Source organism: Peromyscus eremicus, chromosome 7 (genome assembly GCF_949786415.1).
Source record: "Peromyscus eremicus chromosome 7, PerEre_H2_v1, whole genome shotgun sequence".
NCBI classification, from domain to species: Eukaryota; Metazoa; Chordata; class Mammalia; order Rodentia; family Cricetidae; genus Peromyscus; species Peromyscus eremicus.
Window position 1 is genome coordinate 55285699 of NC_081422.1, and position 15893 is coordinate 55301591.

Sequence of the window (15893 nt, forward strand, 5' to 3'; positions counted from 1 at the left end):
ACAGTCTCTGTGCTGATGATTTTCTTTCTGGTTTTCAACAGTATTAACAGCAGCTGACAAAAGCTTTTGTTTTTCTGGGCTTTAAAAGCGCAAGATAGACTGTTAGTAACTGGGGGTAGAACTGTTAACTGACATTGGGTTGGAACTGGAAATGCTGCTTGATAAAGTGGGACTTCAAATTCCTCGTTAACATGAAACTTTAATCACATTGAATTATCTTTCTTCTTTCCGTGAAAGCCTTCCTTTGGAGTTAGCAGTGATTTGTGGGCTGTGCATAGCTTTTTTCTACCCAGCAAGTTTCCTTGGGGAGCAGGGCTGTTTTAAGTCTCAGGATAAACTGATCAGTTTAGGGCAGGTATTTGTGTGCTAAGTGTGACCTAATCCTTCAGGCATTTGACGGCCCAGTGTCTCTTCTGTCTAAATCCACTGCTGCTCCCCTAACTGGGCCTAGGCTGTTTGGCTCTGAAGTGAGAGGGAGGTGATGCCTAAGCTGTAGTTTAGGTTTTGAGTGGGGAGGTAGGCTTTATTGACATGTTGGCAGTTTGGACTTTTGAAGTTAGAGGAGATGGGTTGATCACTAAATTTAACCTGAATACATCATTTCTGAAGTCTGTAGGAGCCAACAAGGTTCTGTTAAAATAAATCTCAGGAGTGAGTTAGAAATTGAATTTTTACATCTGTCTTAACATTCAATCTTTTAATTTTCTCTTTCAAGTACTTCATGAGTCAATTGGTAGACTTTACTATAGAAATTTAGGAAGTTGGTGATTTTTTTCTTGTTAACCATTTAGAGAGTTTTGTGGGCAAAGGATTGATTGACTTTGCTGACTATGTGAGAATGCTCAGCGCTTGTAGAGTACGGAAATATCATGGATTCAGCATGGAAGTTAGCAGTGAATTAACGTAACATTTGATTACAGTTTTAAAAACTTTCTGTGTGCATGCATGAGAGTGTGTGGAAGGCGAGGACACCTTGTCTTCTCCCTCTACCTTGTGGATGTGGGGATCAAACTCAGGCTGTCAGACTTGGTGGCAAGCACCATTAGCCTCTGAACCATCCAGCCTCAAGGTGATATTTTAAAAGGTTAAGTCTTATGTGCTTAAAAACATGTATCTCATCACCCAATATTAACTCTTCCTTGGTCTCCTAAATGTTATACTATACCCACACTTATATGTAAACATAGATGTTTATAGTTTCTTTTTAAAAAGAATTTATTTTTATTTTATGTACATTGGTGTTTTGCCTAAATGTATGTCTGCATGAGAGTGTTGGATCCTCTGGAACTGGACAGTTGAGAGCCATCATGTGGGTGCTGGGAATTGAACCTCGGCCCTCTGGAAGAGCAGCCAGTGCTCTTAACCACTGAGCCATCTCTCCAGCCCCCGATGTTTATGTTTTCATTCCATGTTCTGGCACATCTCTGTATTGAGAAAAGATCCAAGTTATTGGCCTCCTGGTATGCTCTGTGATCAAAGCTAACATAAGCATGATGTGATTGAAATATATATAGTGTGCTGCTTCTTCCTGCGTTTGAAATCACCTTCATCTGCCTTTTGAGTATATATGTGCGGAGTTTCTGCAAAAATAGAAAACCCGCTGGCAGTGATGCATGCCAGCTAACAGGATATTGAACACATAAAACATACTCTTTCTCCTAAGTTTAAGGTAAATAGACTTCTTACGAGTCATGTATTTGGGAAGGTTTTATATACCTTTAATCCTAGCACTCAGGAGGCAGAAGCAGGTGGATCTCTGTGAGTTCTAGACCAGCCTGGGCTACATAGAGAAACCCTGTCTCCAATAAGTTAGTAAGTAAGTAAGTTAACAATGTGCTATTGTGGTGAAACACAGCAGAGAGAAAGAAATTTGGGGTACAGCTGGAAACAGACTGGTGCACTCTGCAGGGCCTTCCCCCCTTTTCTTTCCCTTCCTTCAGGAGCGCTGACTAAGGTGGTATGCTATGTTTCCTTTATCTTTTTTTTTTTTTTTTTTTTTTGTAGCATTCAACAGAGTGGAATAAATATGATGACCGATTGATGAAAGCTGCTGAAAGGGGGGATGTGGAGAAAGTGGCCTCCATCCTTGCCAAAAAGGGCGTCCTTCCAGGCAAGCTAGATGTGGAAGGCAGATCGGCGTGAGTATTGCCCTGTCACTGAGGCCTGGGTAGAGCCTTGGGCTCCAAATGCTGCTATGAATTGTGGCTATCCCTGTTGTGATTGTAAAAGTCGGAATCAGAACTGCTGACTGTGAACTCGGTTTGATTGTCCCCCATTTAAAACTCTCCAGTGTCCCGCTGCTTAGGTAATGCGCAGCCTGTGGTATCTGGGGTATTTTAATTGACAGACTTTCTTCAGTCCTTATATTTGATCTTTGAAGCAGCCGAGTAGAAGCAGGGAAAAGTCTGCAGAACTACAGTAGCTTGGTCTGACCTCAGGAGTCCCTGAGCTGGGAGGTGGGCGCCCAGCTTTCTGCCTTTGACACATTCTGTAAAGGACACTGTCCTTTCCTCCAAGCCTCAATTTGAGTTTTTAATTTAGATCATTAGTTTCAACAAGACTGAGAAGAGCAGTAAGGATATATGGAATACCTAGTGTGCCTTGGATAGACCCGGTTAGGGAGCCCACCCTCTCCATGTTTGAGTGAACTGACTCTCAGCTTGCTATGTGCCTCCAAGCCAAATCTCTCTTCCCCACCCTTCCCAGACCTCCACCTTTTCCCTCTGGCTGAGGAATAGAAGCAGCTGGGTTAAAGGGTAGATCCTGATTCTGTTAAGACTCTAATTACGGCCACTCTGCAGCCTTAAGCTGGGAGCCTTTCCAGAAGCACAGGTGAAAAGTCCCGTTTCCTGAAGTCCCTGTCTCAGCCTTGCAGGGTCCCCCCCCCCTTTCAAAATCTTATAATTGGAAGCCAATACTAAATATAGAAGTGAGTATTAGGAAGTTAACCATTAATGTTTGATGTAGATTATGGCTTTGGAATGTATAATATTTCAGTAGAGCAAAGTATGACTACAGATTCAGAAGGTTTTAACAGCAATAAAGCTTGAAACTTTTGGCTTGATAGCCAGTTTTATCCAGCAGCATTCTGGGTTTTTTGTTGCTTGTTTTCATCGAGACAGGGTCACTCCATGTAGCCTTTGCTGACTTCACCAAGATGTAGACCAGGCTGGCCTTGAACGCTCGGAGATTCGCTTGCCTCAGCCTCCTGAGCATTGGGGCTAAAGGCATGTGCCACCATGTTCTTTAACTACAGGAAATAAGTTGTTGTTATTTTTAGTTCTTTTTCTACTTTGTTTAATTTTATTCTATTTGATGTTGCTCAGGGTACAGATGGTAAATGTAATCTCTACAAGGGAGTATCTTTCTAGTTTCCTTCCCCAGTGCTAAGATGTTGAGTGGTGACGCCCTTAGTGCGGTCATATTCCTTTCAGTGTTTAGGATGCTTGCTAGTGTCTCCCGGGCTCTCTTTGGTCAGAAGCTCAGTCCTGAGATTGTCTGTACTGACCGAGCCATATGGAATTGCTGTCGCTGGTGAATGCTTGAGTACTATTAGACTTCCAGGTCTTTGTAAGGAAGGAGTCTTCTTCCTGGTACTCACAGGCCAAATGTTTCCCTTTTTATTAATATGTATGAACTGTATATCCTTTTTTCTTTTTCTTTTCTTTTTTTTTTTTTTTTGAGACAGGGTTTCTCTGTGTAGTTTTGGTGCCTGTCCTGGATCTGGCTCTGTAGACCAAGCTGGCCTCCACCTCACAGAGATCCGCCTGGCTCTGCCTCCCCAGTGCTGGGATTAAAGGTGTGTGCTACCACTGCCTGGCTTGTATATTCTTTCTTTTTTTTTTTTTTTTTTTTTGGTTTTTCGAGACAGGGTTTCTCTGTGTAGCTTTGCGCCTTTCCTGGAACTCACTTGGTAGCCCAGGCTGGCCTCGAACTCACAGAGATCCGCCTGCCTCTGCCTCCCGAGTGCTGGGATTAAAGGCGTGCGCCACCACCGCCCGGCTGTATATTCTTTCTTAATGAAAGCATTTTGTATTTATTTAGTGTGTGTTACAGATGTATGATATATATTATTTCTAGTGGCAAAACAATTTTAATTAGAAATTTTTATTTTCAACTTTGAAACTTTAAAAGATAATTTTATTTTGAAAATATTTTGTTTTTAATTTTTACTTTTGGAAATAATTAATTTATTTTATATGTATATGTGTGTGTGTGTGTGTGTGTGTGTGTGTGTGCGCGCCCCAAGTGTATGTATGTGCCCCACAGGAATGCAGGAGCCCATAGAGGTAGAAAAGTGCATTGGATCCCCTGTAATTGGAGGTTCAGACAGTTGTGAGCCACCATGTGAGTGCTAGGAAGAGAGCTGGGTCTTCTACAAGGGCATCCAGTGTTCTTAATCACAAAGCTATCTCTCTAGTCCCAAGGTTTTGAAATTCTACTATGGAAAACAAACAAACAAACAAACAAACAACAGTACTTGAATTCATTGTGGTTCCAGAAAGGAACTGGGCATGGCGGTGGTAGAAACCAAGCTCAGTGGGTAGGAATATCCATGTCACTGGGCAGTGGTGGTACACACCTTTAATCCCAGCCCTTGGAAGGCAGAGGCAGGTGGATCTCTGTGAGTTCGAGGCCAGCCTGGTCTATGGAGCAAGTTCCAGGGCAACCAGAGCTGTTACACAGAGAAACCCTGTCTCCAAAAAACAAACAAGAAAATCAAAAACCAAAAACGAAAAAAGAATATCCATGTTAGGCAACACACAACCTCCTGTAACTCCAGCTCCAGGGGATCCAATACCCTCTTCTGACTGACCTCCAGATACCCTCAAGCACATGGACATACACACACACATACACACAGATATACACACATAGACATATATACAGACATATACACACACAGACATACATACACATGGACACACACACTACATGTATTTAAAAAGAAGAGGTTCTCTTAGTTGCAAAGGAGTATTTCTGTGAAGTGCTTTTTCTCCTACTTCACGTACAGCTCTGTGCATGTGTCTCTGTGATTGACATGTCTTCTTCCTGAAGCATGCCAGCTATTTCTAGCTCGGCAGCATAGGCAGTGTTTGGGGTTAGCAGGGATTCCTGCCCTCTCCTGCACTGTCTGGGTCGAGTTGGCTGTTTTGAAGACCAGTCTTCCACAGTTTGGGAGCTGAGGAGTGAAAACGAGCGACCCCAAACTGGTGTTTCCTAAGGCCTAACCTTAGGAGGTTAAGGACCTTAGTGTGGAGGAGGTGCTGCCACCTCCAAAGGGCGCACAGTGTTGACCGCTTCCATGTCTCAGGGAGACTGAGTGACGCCCATGGCCCAGATGTGCTTGTCCTGTTCAAGTGGAGAAGGAATTTGTCTTTAACTCCTCTTCTCCTCTGTCTAGTTTAAGCTGAATGTAGCCCTGCTGTCCTTAGGAAGGGTTGGTCTGTAGTTTGCATCTCACCTGTCACGTGACCAGAGTCACATGATGATGACCCCATATCTGGAAGTGAATTTGCAAGCTACTCCGGATTTTGTCTCTGGGCGTTTTACTTAGCAGGCATTTGAGAGTGTAACTTCTGACACTTGTCAGAAAGTAAAACAGGATCAACTCTGCTTTTATTGAGTTTGCTTTGATTATTTAGTGAGAAGAGAACCACAGACCACAGAGAGAATCAGTATTGTACTTACATGGGCTAAAAATGCTAATTCTACAGAGAATAGTGAGGACATGGATGGGCCGCCAGGCGAGCTAGGGCTGCAGGCAGTGCGGAGCATGAACTAACTCCTCTGCCTTGGCCAGAGCAGGAGCTTCCTGTGGAGAGGGAGCCCACCTGTGGGGATGCACCTTCACATCCCCCTCCTGACATTTTCAGGGGAGGTCCTTCCCTCAGGACCTCCTTCCTGTGTCTGCTGGACTATGTATGTCCTTTACCTACAACACCCAGTCGACTCACCAGTGTGGATTTGGATGAATTCTAGTCAGTTAGTAAAATACTAGATGAGGAAAGAAAGAACAGGGTATTTGTTAGCTGCAGTCTTAAGTACTTAAAGGCTTAGCATCAGCTTGTCTTTTTAACAAAAGGTTTTATTTTATGTATGTGCGTGTCTGTACACACACATGCAAACAGGAGCCTTGGGCCAGAGGAAGGGTGCTTGCACGCGTGCTTAGCTGCCCAGCCCTCTCTAGCCCCAAAGCTACCATCTTCACAGGCTTGACTTACCTTGTTAGCAAGTTTGGTCAATGAGGCCTGCTGGTGCACAGCTTTAGTCACAGGGCAGAATTCAGTGTTTACATTAGTCACTGTTGCAGGGAGAGAGCATGGGTTAGGCTGAGAATTCTGAAGAGAGTCTTTGATCTGCTTTGGCCTTAACCCTCTTCTGTAACTTTATTTTTGGGCAGTTCCAATATATTTTATTTTTATTATTTTTTTGGGGGAGCAGGGATTTGTCTGTGTAGTTTTGGTGCCTGTCCTGGATCTTGCTCTGTAGACCAGAGTGCTGGGATTAAAGGTGTATACCACCACCACCTGGCTCCAATATGTCTTATTTTATTTTATTTTTTGAGACAGGGTTTCTCCGTGTACCTTTGCACCTTTCCTGGAGCTCACTTGGTAGCCCAGGCTGGCCTCAAACTCACAGAGATCCGCCTGCCTCTGCCTCCCGAGTGCTGGGATTAAAGGCATGCGCCACCACTGCTCGGCTTCCAATATATTTTAAATCAAACAATAACCTCATAAAATGTTTCAGTATGGGTGCTGGGAAAAAAGCTTAGTGAATGAATGCTGCCACCCAAACACGAAGACCAGAGTTCTCATCCCTGAACTCATGGAAATCCTGGGTACATGTGGTGGCCTGCCTATCATTTCCTGGGCTCTGGCTCAGAAAATAGAGACAAGTGGTCCCTAGGCAGGCTGGCTGGTCAGTCCAGCCTTCTCAGCAAATCCTGGGCTCAAATGACAGACCCTGCCTCTGTGAATAAGGCAGAGCCTGATCAAGGAAGGCTCTCAAAGTCAGTCTTGGGCTTCCATGTACACACATACACACACACACACACACACACACACACACACACACACACCACAGTCATATGCACATGCCAAAAAAAGGCAAAAGAAAAAATTCCATTGTGCTTTTATTCAATTCCAAGCACCAGGGGCTTTGATAGAAATAATTAATAAATTACAGGGCTAATGATATTATAACAATAACATTTTCTCTTATTAAAACTGCAGAATATTAAAATATTTCATGCTAAGGAGGTATTTCTAGAATGCCTTGGTTTGTTTTATGAATCAGATTTTTAGGCATTTCAGATTTGGAAACTAAAAAACACTATCTGTAAAGACAACCTAGCAAAGCCAAGCCTTTGTGTCACACTGTGCGTGTGCGTGTGTTAACTAAAGGATGATGTTGATAGAACGTTTTTTTTTTAAATGTGCATGGGTGTTTTGCCTGCATGTATGTCTGTGCACCACATGCATGCCTGGTACCCTAGGAGGCCGTTAGAGGGTGTCAATCTCCTGGGACTGTAGTTACAGACAGTTGTGAGCTGCCGTATGGATGCTAGGAATTGAACCTAGGTCCTCTGGACGAGCAACCGTGCCCTTAACCACTGAGCCATCTGTCGCTCCATGGACTTTTACATTACCTTTGTTAGTTTCCGTGGCGTAACAGATGTTCTCTCCCGTTTAGCTTCCATGTCGTGGCATCCAAAGGGAACCTGGAGTGTCTGAACGCCATCCTTACACATGGAATTGATGTCACAACCAGTGACGGTGCAGGTACGCTTCCTCCATGGAGAGGCTGCGAGCAGTGTCCATTATTAACCCCTCCCCTCCCTCCACCTTCCCTCCCTCCCTCCCTCCCTCCCTCCCTCCCTCCCTCTCTCCCTCTGTCCTCCTCTCTTCCTTTTCTTTCTTGCTAAAGATTGAACCCAGGGCCTTTCGTGTGCTGGCCATGCCCTCTACCAGTAGTTGTATCCCTCAGCCACGCCTCACATTCTAGACCAGACCTAAGTATAACTTAAAAAGTGAAATCCTGAAGGTTCTGTTTTAGTTATTTCTTTACTTACTATTTATTTTTTAGATTTATTTTATGTGTATATATTGTGTACCTGGCTGTGTGTATGTGCACCATGTGAGTGCAGTGCCTGTAGAGGCCAGAAGTGGGTGTAAGATCCCCTTGGAGCTGGCTGTGAGCTGCCTGATGTGGGTGCTGGGAACTGAACCCATGTCCTCTGCAAGAGCAGCAAGTGCTTTTCACCATGGGTGCCATCTCTCCAGCCCCGAGTTTCTGAGCTGAGGAACGTTTACTTGTGAGTGTCGCCGTGGGAGAGGTCAAGAACAGGGGCCTTAGGGTGGAAGGTGATAGACCTGTCATCTAGTGCTGGTCCTAAGATGCTCAATTTCAGAGACTTTCCGGGGCTGCTCCATTTACATTCATATCCTGTGTTGTGCCCTCTCTTGTGAGGTTGTTTGTTGTTCGGTTGGGTGTCTTCCCGTGCTGGATAAACTGCAGTCTCAAAGCAGCAGCAACCCCCCAGTGGAGATAGTAATAGTGACAGCTGATGTTTCTCTAACATCTGGGCAGTTGCTCTGCATTCATTCTGTGCTTTACACACATCACCCATGTTAATTCATCTTGCCCTCACCTCAGCCAGCAGTGATGGGAGTCACTGAGCTGTCAGTTACTTGCCCCTGGCCCTGCAAGAGACAGTGTCCTTAGGGAGCCTGTCCTGGGTTCACCTGGTGTATCACAAGTGGGGTTTATAGACAGTTGCGATCTATTTTTTAACTCGCCTCTTGCTTACCTCTGTCTCTTTCTTTGAATCTCACTGCTGAGTGTGCACATTCAAGGTAAACATGCAAGTATTTGAACACAGCTGTTGGTGTTCTTTCAGTGAGAGCATTAGATTTTGATTAATTAGGATATCCATTGTTAGTTTGCCGGGACTCATTTTTATAGTTTTATTTATTGTTTGTGTGGGCAAGTGTGTGTAAGTTAGCACTCACAGGTAGAGGTCAGAGGTCAAAAGCAGGAGTTGATCCTCTCCTTCTACCGTGTGGATCCTGAGGATGGAACTCAGGCCATCAGGCTGGGTGGCAAGGCCTCTACCCACTGACATCTGCAGCTTGTGTACTGAAATGTGAAAACGTCCCATCTGCCGGACTAAGGATGTGTGGATGCAGTTGGCTCCACTCTATCAGGGCCTGCTTACAGACCAAGGCTCTCTGTGCTTTGTGTTAGAATCCTGCTGACCAGACCTGGGGAAACATCTGGCTTACCTAAACTCACAGAAAACTGTGTGCCGGTTGAAAGCCTATGCATTTGTCAGTCCAGGATAGTCAGAATGTAATTTCTTTTCTAGCCAGTGTGCTTGCAAAAGCAAACTGCACATTAAGATATTTGTGACATTGGAAAAAAAATCTGAAGAGCATTACAGATTGGACATTGGCATAGCCTAGTGAACCTTATGCCTTTCACCGTCTAAGTGAGATGTATGTGTAAGGAAATACAGTTAGGAGGGGCCACAGGATGGATCAGTGGATGAAGGTGCTTGCCACCGAGCTTGATGGCCTGAGATTGATCCCCACATGGCCCCACATGGTGAAGCACACTTGCTGTGGTCCATGGGTACCTCCACCCACATAGAATGAGAGGGGCGGGGGAGAGAACCCAATGTTCTTTGCAGGGTCATCCTCTTCGGAACTCAGTCTCTCACACTGAAGGCCCCCCCCCCCCCCGCGCCCCCAGCCTCTTGAGCATTTCCTTTACAAGGCACACTTTGGGGCCCATGAGATGGTAAAGCACTTGTTCCAAGCCTACTGTCCTGACTCAGAGTCCCAAAAACCCCAGAAAGATACTACCAACTCCTCCAAGCTGTCCTCTTACTTCCACACTCTCAACATGGCATATGCATGCCTCTCCTCAACTAAATACAAATATATGTAATAACATTTTTAACCTTCAAACATTTTAATATACATTTAAACTCATTGTAATTGAACTAGTGGTCTGGTCTTTAGAGACATGGTCTCATAAGCAGCACTGAGGTTTAGCTGAAGCTGACGAAAGAGAGCAAACCATCTTAGGGAATCAGCTTCTTAACATCCTCCATTTTCCAAGTCCATACTAGCTAGCCAGAAATGTTAGGTGAAATCTAGGGATTTCTTTTCCTTTCTAGAACCTCTTACTTGCTTTTAAAAATATTTATTTATTTTATTTATGTGGATTTGTGTTTTTTATTTTATGTGGATTGGTGTTTTGCCTGCATGTATGACTATGCACCATGTGCATGCAATACCTGTGGCGGCCAGAAAGGGGCATCAGATTCCCCTGGGACTGGAGCTATAGATGATTGGAGTCACCATGTGGGTGCTGGGAACTGAACCCAGGTCCTCTGCAAGAACAGCCAAGCTCTTAACCACTGAGACATCTTCAGTCTCTTTCTACATATATACATATATGTATACACACACACACACACACACACACACACACACACACACACACACACCCCTTCCCTGTGCTACTGTGTACTGCTGTGTCTCAAGCACTGCCCTCAGTGCCAGAAGACGGACTCCCTACCCTTTGGGAACTTGCAGGATTCATTTTTCTTGCTGCCTTTAGAGTTTTTGTGTGCATGTACTACATTATACATTACTAAAATGCCAATCATCTTAGGAACTGAAAACCTGCTTACAAATTAAATATCCTGTCAACCAATTGGGCAAAAAAATGTTATATTTCTGTGAAAATTCCTGTTGGAAGAGAATAATCCTTCACACAGACTTGAACTATTTGCTTTTTAGGGAGGAATGCTCTTCACCTGGCGGCTAAGTACGGACATGCGCTGTGCCTGCAGAAACTTCTACAGGTAGACACGGTGGAAACACCCCCTTCAGTATGAGACCGTAAAGCTGAGTGTGCGCTTGGTGTCTTTAGATTGAGATCAAAGAGTGGCAGCTAACTGTTCAGTTAACTGGTAATTTTTCCATCCTTCGTGAAGGAATTTGGACAATAAGGAGCAAGAATGTGAGGGAAGTGACTCACATACCTCAGTGTATTAAAAATAAACAACAAAGGCTTGACCTTCCTGTTGATGTAAGCTGGAGACCAGAGTCTTCTGTTGTCCAGAGTGTGGCCTGAGATAGAGCGGAGCATGGGGTTCGTGTATTTCTGTGTCTCCAGACACAGACTATATGACTATATGATATGATACTGATGCCATGAGTTTTTATCAGGCAATCACAGGATTGTGTTAGCCACTTGGCTGAATGCAGGTTTTGGCCAAAATGTCCAGCCCCGTGTTGACACTTAGAACCGATTTTTTCTCCTGATTCAGTAGTTCGTGTTAACTCTTGCTGGAAGAAAAAAGCCCAAACAATACCATCTTTTCAATACCCCATGCTATTGTAATGGGCATATGTTTCCTGTTTAGTGAAACACTGTTCAGTTCACAGTTATGTGTATTATTTTATTTGTTGCGTGTCAAAATATTTAGTAGATTGTCTGAATGTCTTTACTTTCTTTGATAAGTAGAATACTTTAAGATGAAATAACAGCTGTTCATTCAAAATGTGGATCTTGAATTTTCAAACAAAGCCCTCCCACATCATCACATTACTCTGTCTCAACAGTACAACTGTCCTACTGAGCATGTGGACCTGCAGGGAAGAACTGCCCTTCATGATGCTGGTGAGCAGAGATCCCTCCCAGACACAAGGTTTCTGAAAACATGAGATCCTTGAAAGTAATTTAAAGAATTTACCATTAATTCATTTGGATAATTTGTGGAGAAAAAGTATTAAAGAATTTTTATGCTTAAAATTGAAATTTATGTGCTGGGTAGTGGTGGCACACACCTTTAATTCAGAGGCAGAGGCAGGTGGATCTCTGAGAATTAGAGGCCAGTCTTGTCTACAAAGTGAGTTCTAGGACAGCCAGGACTACACAGAGAAACCCTGTCTTGATAAACAAAACACAACCAAATTGAAGTTTACAAATTGTAGCTGTAGAAGATTCCTTCAGAGGCTGGTGAGATGGTTCAGAAATTAAGAGTGCTTGCTGTTCATGCAGAGGACCTGAGTTCAATTCCCAACACCCATGGTGGGTGGCTCACAACTAACCTGTAACAACAGTTTCCAGAATCTGATGTCTTCTTCAGGCCTCTGAAGAGACTGCATGCATGTGCACAAATTCCCCCACCTCCACACACACGCACATTCAATTAAAAGTAAAGTAAAAATAAAATCTTGAAGAAAAGGATTCATTCAGCCAATATTTACAGGTTGGTCAGTTTGGTAGATAGGACAGTTGTGAGAAAGAATAATACAGATTCCTGTTGGCCAGGAGTGCCGAGCACTGTGTGTGTGTGTGTGTGTGTGTGTGTGAGAGAGAGAGAGAGAGAGAGAGAGAGAGAGAGAGAGAGAGAGAGAGAGAGAGAGAGAGAGATTGACTTTAGGAGAAGTGGGAAAGGCCTTTCTTTGTGTAAATCATCTTATTTACAGTGGGAAACCCACACCTGTGCAAATAGTTATAGACTATCTGGCCATTTGATCTCTGAACTGATTGGGGAGCCGTTTTTTATTTGGGGGTGTTGGCACTAGGTTTCATATCTATGTCGTGTACTATATTTTGAAAAGGTATTTACTAGAAACCTCATGTTTTAAGAGTTGTACTCAGTGTCTAAGGTGTGTGCATTGTTGTTTTGGTGTCATTAAAGTTAGAGTAAGTTAAATCATTTTGAAAACACAAGATCACCTGACTTGTCTTCTCTCGGCTTTAAAATGCTGTAGTCTCCAAGAAGGCCAAGGAGAGAAGACATTTGCCTCTGTCTTTCTCATGTATAGGGAATTTTTGTGTAGATTAAGGAGGTCTGTATTAAACTCTTACTTCCCTTCAGCTTTAAAAAAGATTTATTTGATATTTATGTGTTTATTTGTGTGTGTGTGTGTGTGTGTGTGTGTGTGTGTGTGTGTGTGTGTGTGTGCATATGTGTACGGGTGCCCATGGAGGCCAGAAGAGGTGTCATCCCCCCCAAGAACAGCAACAAGTGATCTTAAACACTGAACCCTCTCTCTATTCCCTTCCTTTTTTTAAATAGCTTAATTTCAGTTTCTTTTTCCATTTTTGGTACTCTTATGACATTTTAGTTTCTTAGTCATCACCTTTTCCTCTCCCTTATTTGTATACAGAATGGTGTGTTTTACAAAGTGAATAAACAGTTTAACAATTATACAGAGATCTTCTTTGATCCATTCTAAGATAGAAAATGGACATCTGCCATGCTAAGCTGAGAGTGAATGGCAGGGAGCTCGGTAGCTTGAAAAGTGCAGGGTTTAGGTCGCCTCCCTTGGACCAGGAAAGCACCGCCTCTCAGCAGATGCTCACCATTTGTCATTGTCCCTTTGTTTCTCAAAGCGATGGCAGACTGTCCTTCTAGCATCCAGCTGCTTTGCGACCATGGAGCCTCCGTGAATGCCAAAGATATAGTAAGTCCTTTGGTTTGTTTGCATTTCAACCCATGCGTTGTAACGCTCGTGTTCTGGAAGACACTTTAACGTCATTTGTTTTTCTTGTCAGGATGGGCGGACACCACTTGTCCTGGCGACTCAGATGTGTAGGCCGACGATTTGTCAGTTGCTGATAGACAGAGGGGCAGATATCAATTCCAGAGACAAGCAAAACAGGTAATTCTTTTATGGTGGTCCCGTGTAGCAGCTGGACGTCTGTGACACGGTTGCTATAACCTGGTCTTCTCACCCCCTTTCTGTCCTTGGATGAAAGCTGAGGAAAAGCAGCAACTAGGGCCCATGTTTGGGTCAGAAAACTAGGAAAAGCAGAATCCCACCCTAGCTATTTAAAGCTTCCTGCAGGTCTTAAGGTGATAGGTACAAATAAAGACGATTTAAAACAATCTGCAGTCTGTTTCTTCCCATGAGAGACTGATTATCTTGAATTAAAGCAGTTCTTGGGTACCCTGGATTTGACACCAGCCACTGTGGGGTTTCCTTGGGGTTTCTCCGTAGCAGGCTCAGCGGTGTTGCCTCCAGGTCCGAGTTCGCTTTGTGCCTTTAAATACTTGTTCTGGCTTCCTTTCTGTTGCTGTGATAGAGCACTCTGACGAAAAAGCAACTCCAGGGAGGGAGGAATGGCTTCATTTTAGTTGACAGGATAGATTGTATAGATTATAGATTTGTCAGTGAGGGAATCCAAGCCAGGAACACAAGCAGGACTTGAAGCAGAGACCGTGGGGGAACGGTGCTGGCTGGCTGACTCTCAGGCATATGCTCAGCTAGTTTTTATACACAGGCCAAACCACCTGCCTAGGGACGGTGCCACCCGCAGTGGACTGGGCCCTCCTACATTAATTAATAATCAAGAAAATCCCCCACAGATATGCCAGCCGGCCAGCCTGGTCTAGGTAATTCCTCAACTGAGGCTTCTCTTCTCAAATTACTCTAGGCTGGCTCAGTTGTCAATCAAAGCTGACCAGGACAAGGTCCCTTCATTGATACTTCTGTATTTAACAGCTGACGTGGGCTAGTAATTCCTATCCATAATTGTCTCATTTCTTGATCTATTATGTCACAGTGCTTGCTTACACTAGAATTATGATGATTTTGGTCACTAAGTCTCTGTGGACAAAGAACTGGAAACTATTCCTCCAATTAGTTTATTTATTATAATATTTTATAACCAAAATATCTGAGCTTTTGTAATTACTAACAAATACCCTTTTACTTAATTTTATTCTTCTAAACATGCATCCTAAATAGTATTTAGGTGTTAGAGTTTTTACCTTGAATTTTTATTATTTAGATATTTCTTTTTGAAGTATTTCCTAAAATTCTCATGGTGGATGTTCCTTTCACATGGAATTCGTGTGTTACACACGGGCTCTTTATACAAGCGTATGTTGTATATTGATCACACTCTGCCATGGTTCCCTGCCCCTTATTGGCTAGTCCTCTTTATTTTCACATATTTCAGAGAAGGCCATCCTTAAGTAAGTCACCAGTGTGATCGAGAAAGTAGCATTTCTGCAGACATTACACTCTGATTCCAAGAATGACTAAGGAGATTTGGTTTTAAGTTAAATTTAGGATTCAAGAAGGGCAACCACACTGACCCCATTATAATGCTTGATATTTTTACCCATCTTATATCTCTCAAAGCACTTTGCTTTTATTGGAAATCCACCCCTAAGTGAGGTGAGGTGCTGCGTATTTGTATAAGCTTGATAGTGGATGGTTTTAGAAATACAGTTTTTGACACTATTTAAGTTTTCCTCTTGTTTTATCTTTAGCATTTTTTTAATCTAGCTTTTTGTTAGTCTAAGAAAACTATTTATCTCTTATGTATAGACATTTATGACAGCAACCATGGAGGGGGCATGGCTACAGAAGAGAGTATGTGTAGCAAAACAAGACAAGGATATCCAATACTCACAGTTGAAGCAGGAGTCAGATAGAGGACAAGTTAGCCAGTGGAGATGGGTAAGTCATTGTTGGAGAGATAAGTCACTTGATTGGATATGGGATCAGTCACATTAGTGGATATAGGACAAGTCACTTTAGTGGGTCTAGGATTAGTCCTTTCATGAGGCGTAGGATCAGTTGCTTTAGTAGATATAGGATAAGTCATTTTATTAGCTAGAGGATGAGTCATTTTATTAGATGTAGGATCAGTCAGATTCATTAAGTGTCAGTTCCTCAGTAGTAAGCATAGATTTGACAGGATGGTTTCTAGGAGCCTACTGACTCTCCCTGAGAACTTAGTTGTATTGCCATATGACTGTTCTTTTTGGTTCTTTGAGACAGGGTTCCTCTGTGTGGCTTTGGCTGTCCTGTAGCCCAGGCTGGCCTTGAACTCACAGAGATCTGCCT

General features: G+C 43.4%; 1 protein-coding gene across 1 annotated transcript in view; it reads left to right on the forward strand.

Moving 5' to 3' along the window:
• The window catches only part of Uaca (uveal autoantigen with coiled-coil domains and ankyrin repeats), an 89787-nt gene that overhangs the window by 47870 nt on the left and 26024 nt on the right, over positions 1-15893 (forward strand). The window contains exons 2-7 of the mRNA XM_059268030.1: positions 2005-2138; positions 7696-7784; positions 10815-10879; positions 11643-11700; positions 13426-13496; positions 13588-13694. Of these exons, the coding sequence (XP_059124013.1) occupies positions 2005-2138; positions 7696-7784; positions 10815-10879; positions 11643-11700; positions 13426-13496; positions 13588-13694 (524 nt within the window). The remainder of the gene's footprint in view (positions 1-2004; positions 2139-7695; positions 7785-10814; positions 10880-11642; positions 11701-13425; positions 13497-13587; positions 13695-15893) is intronic.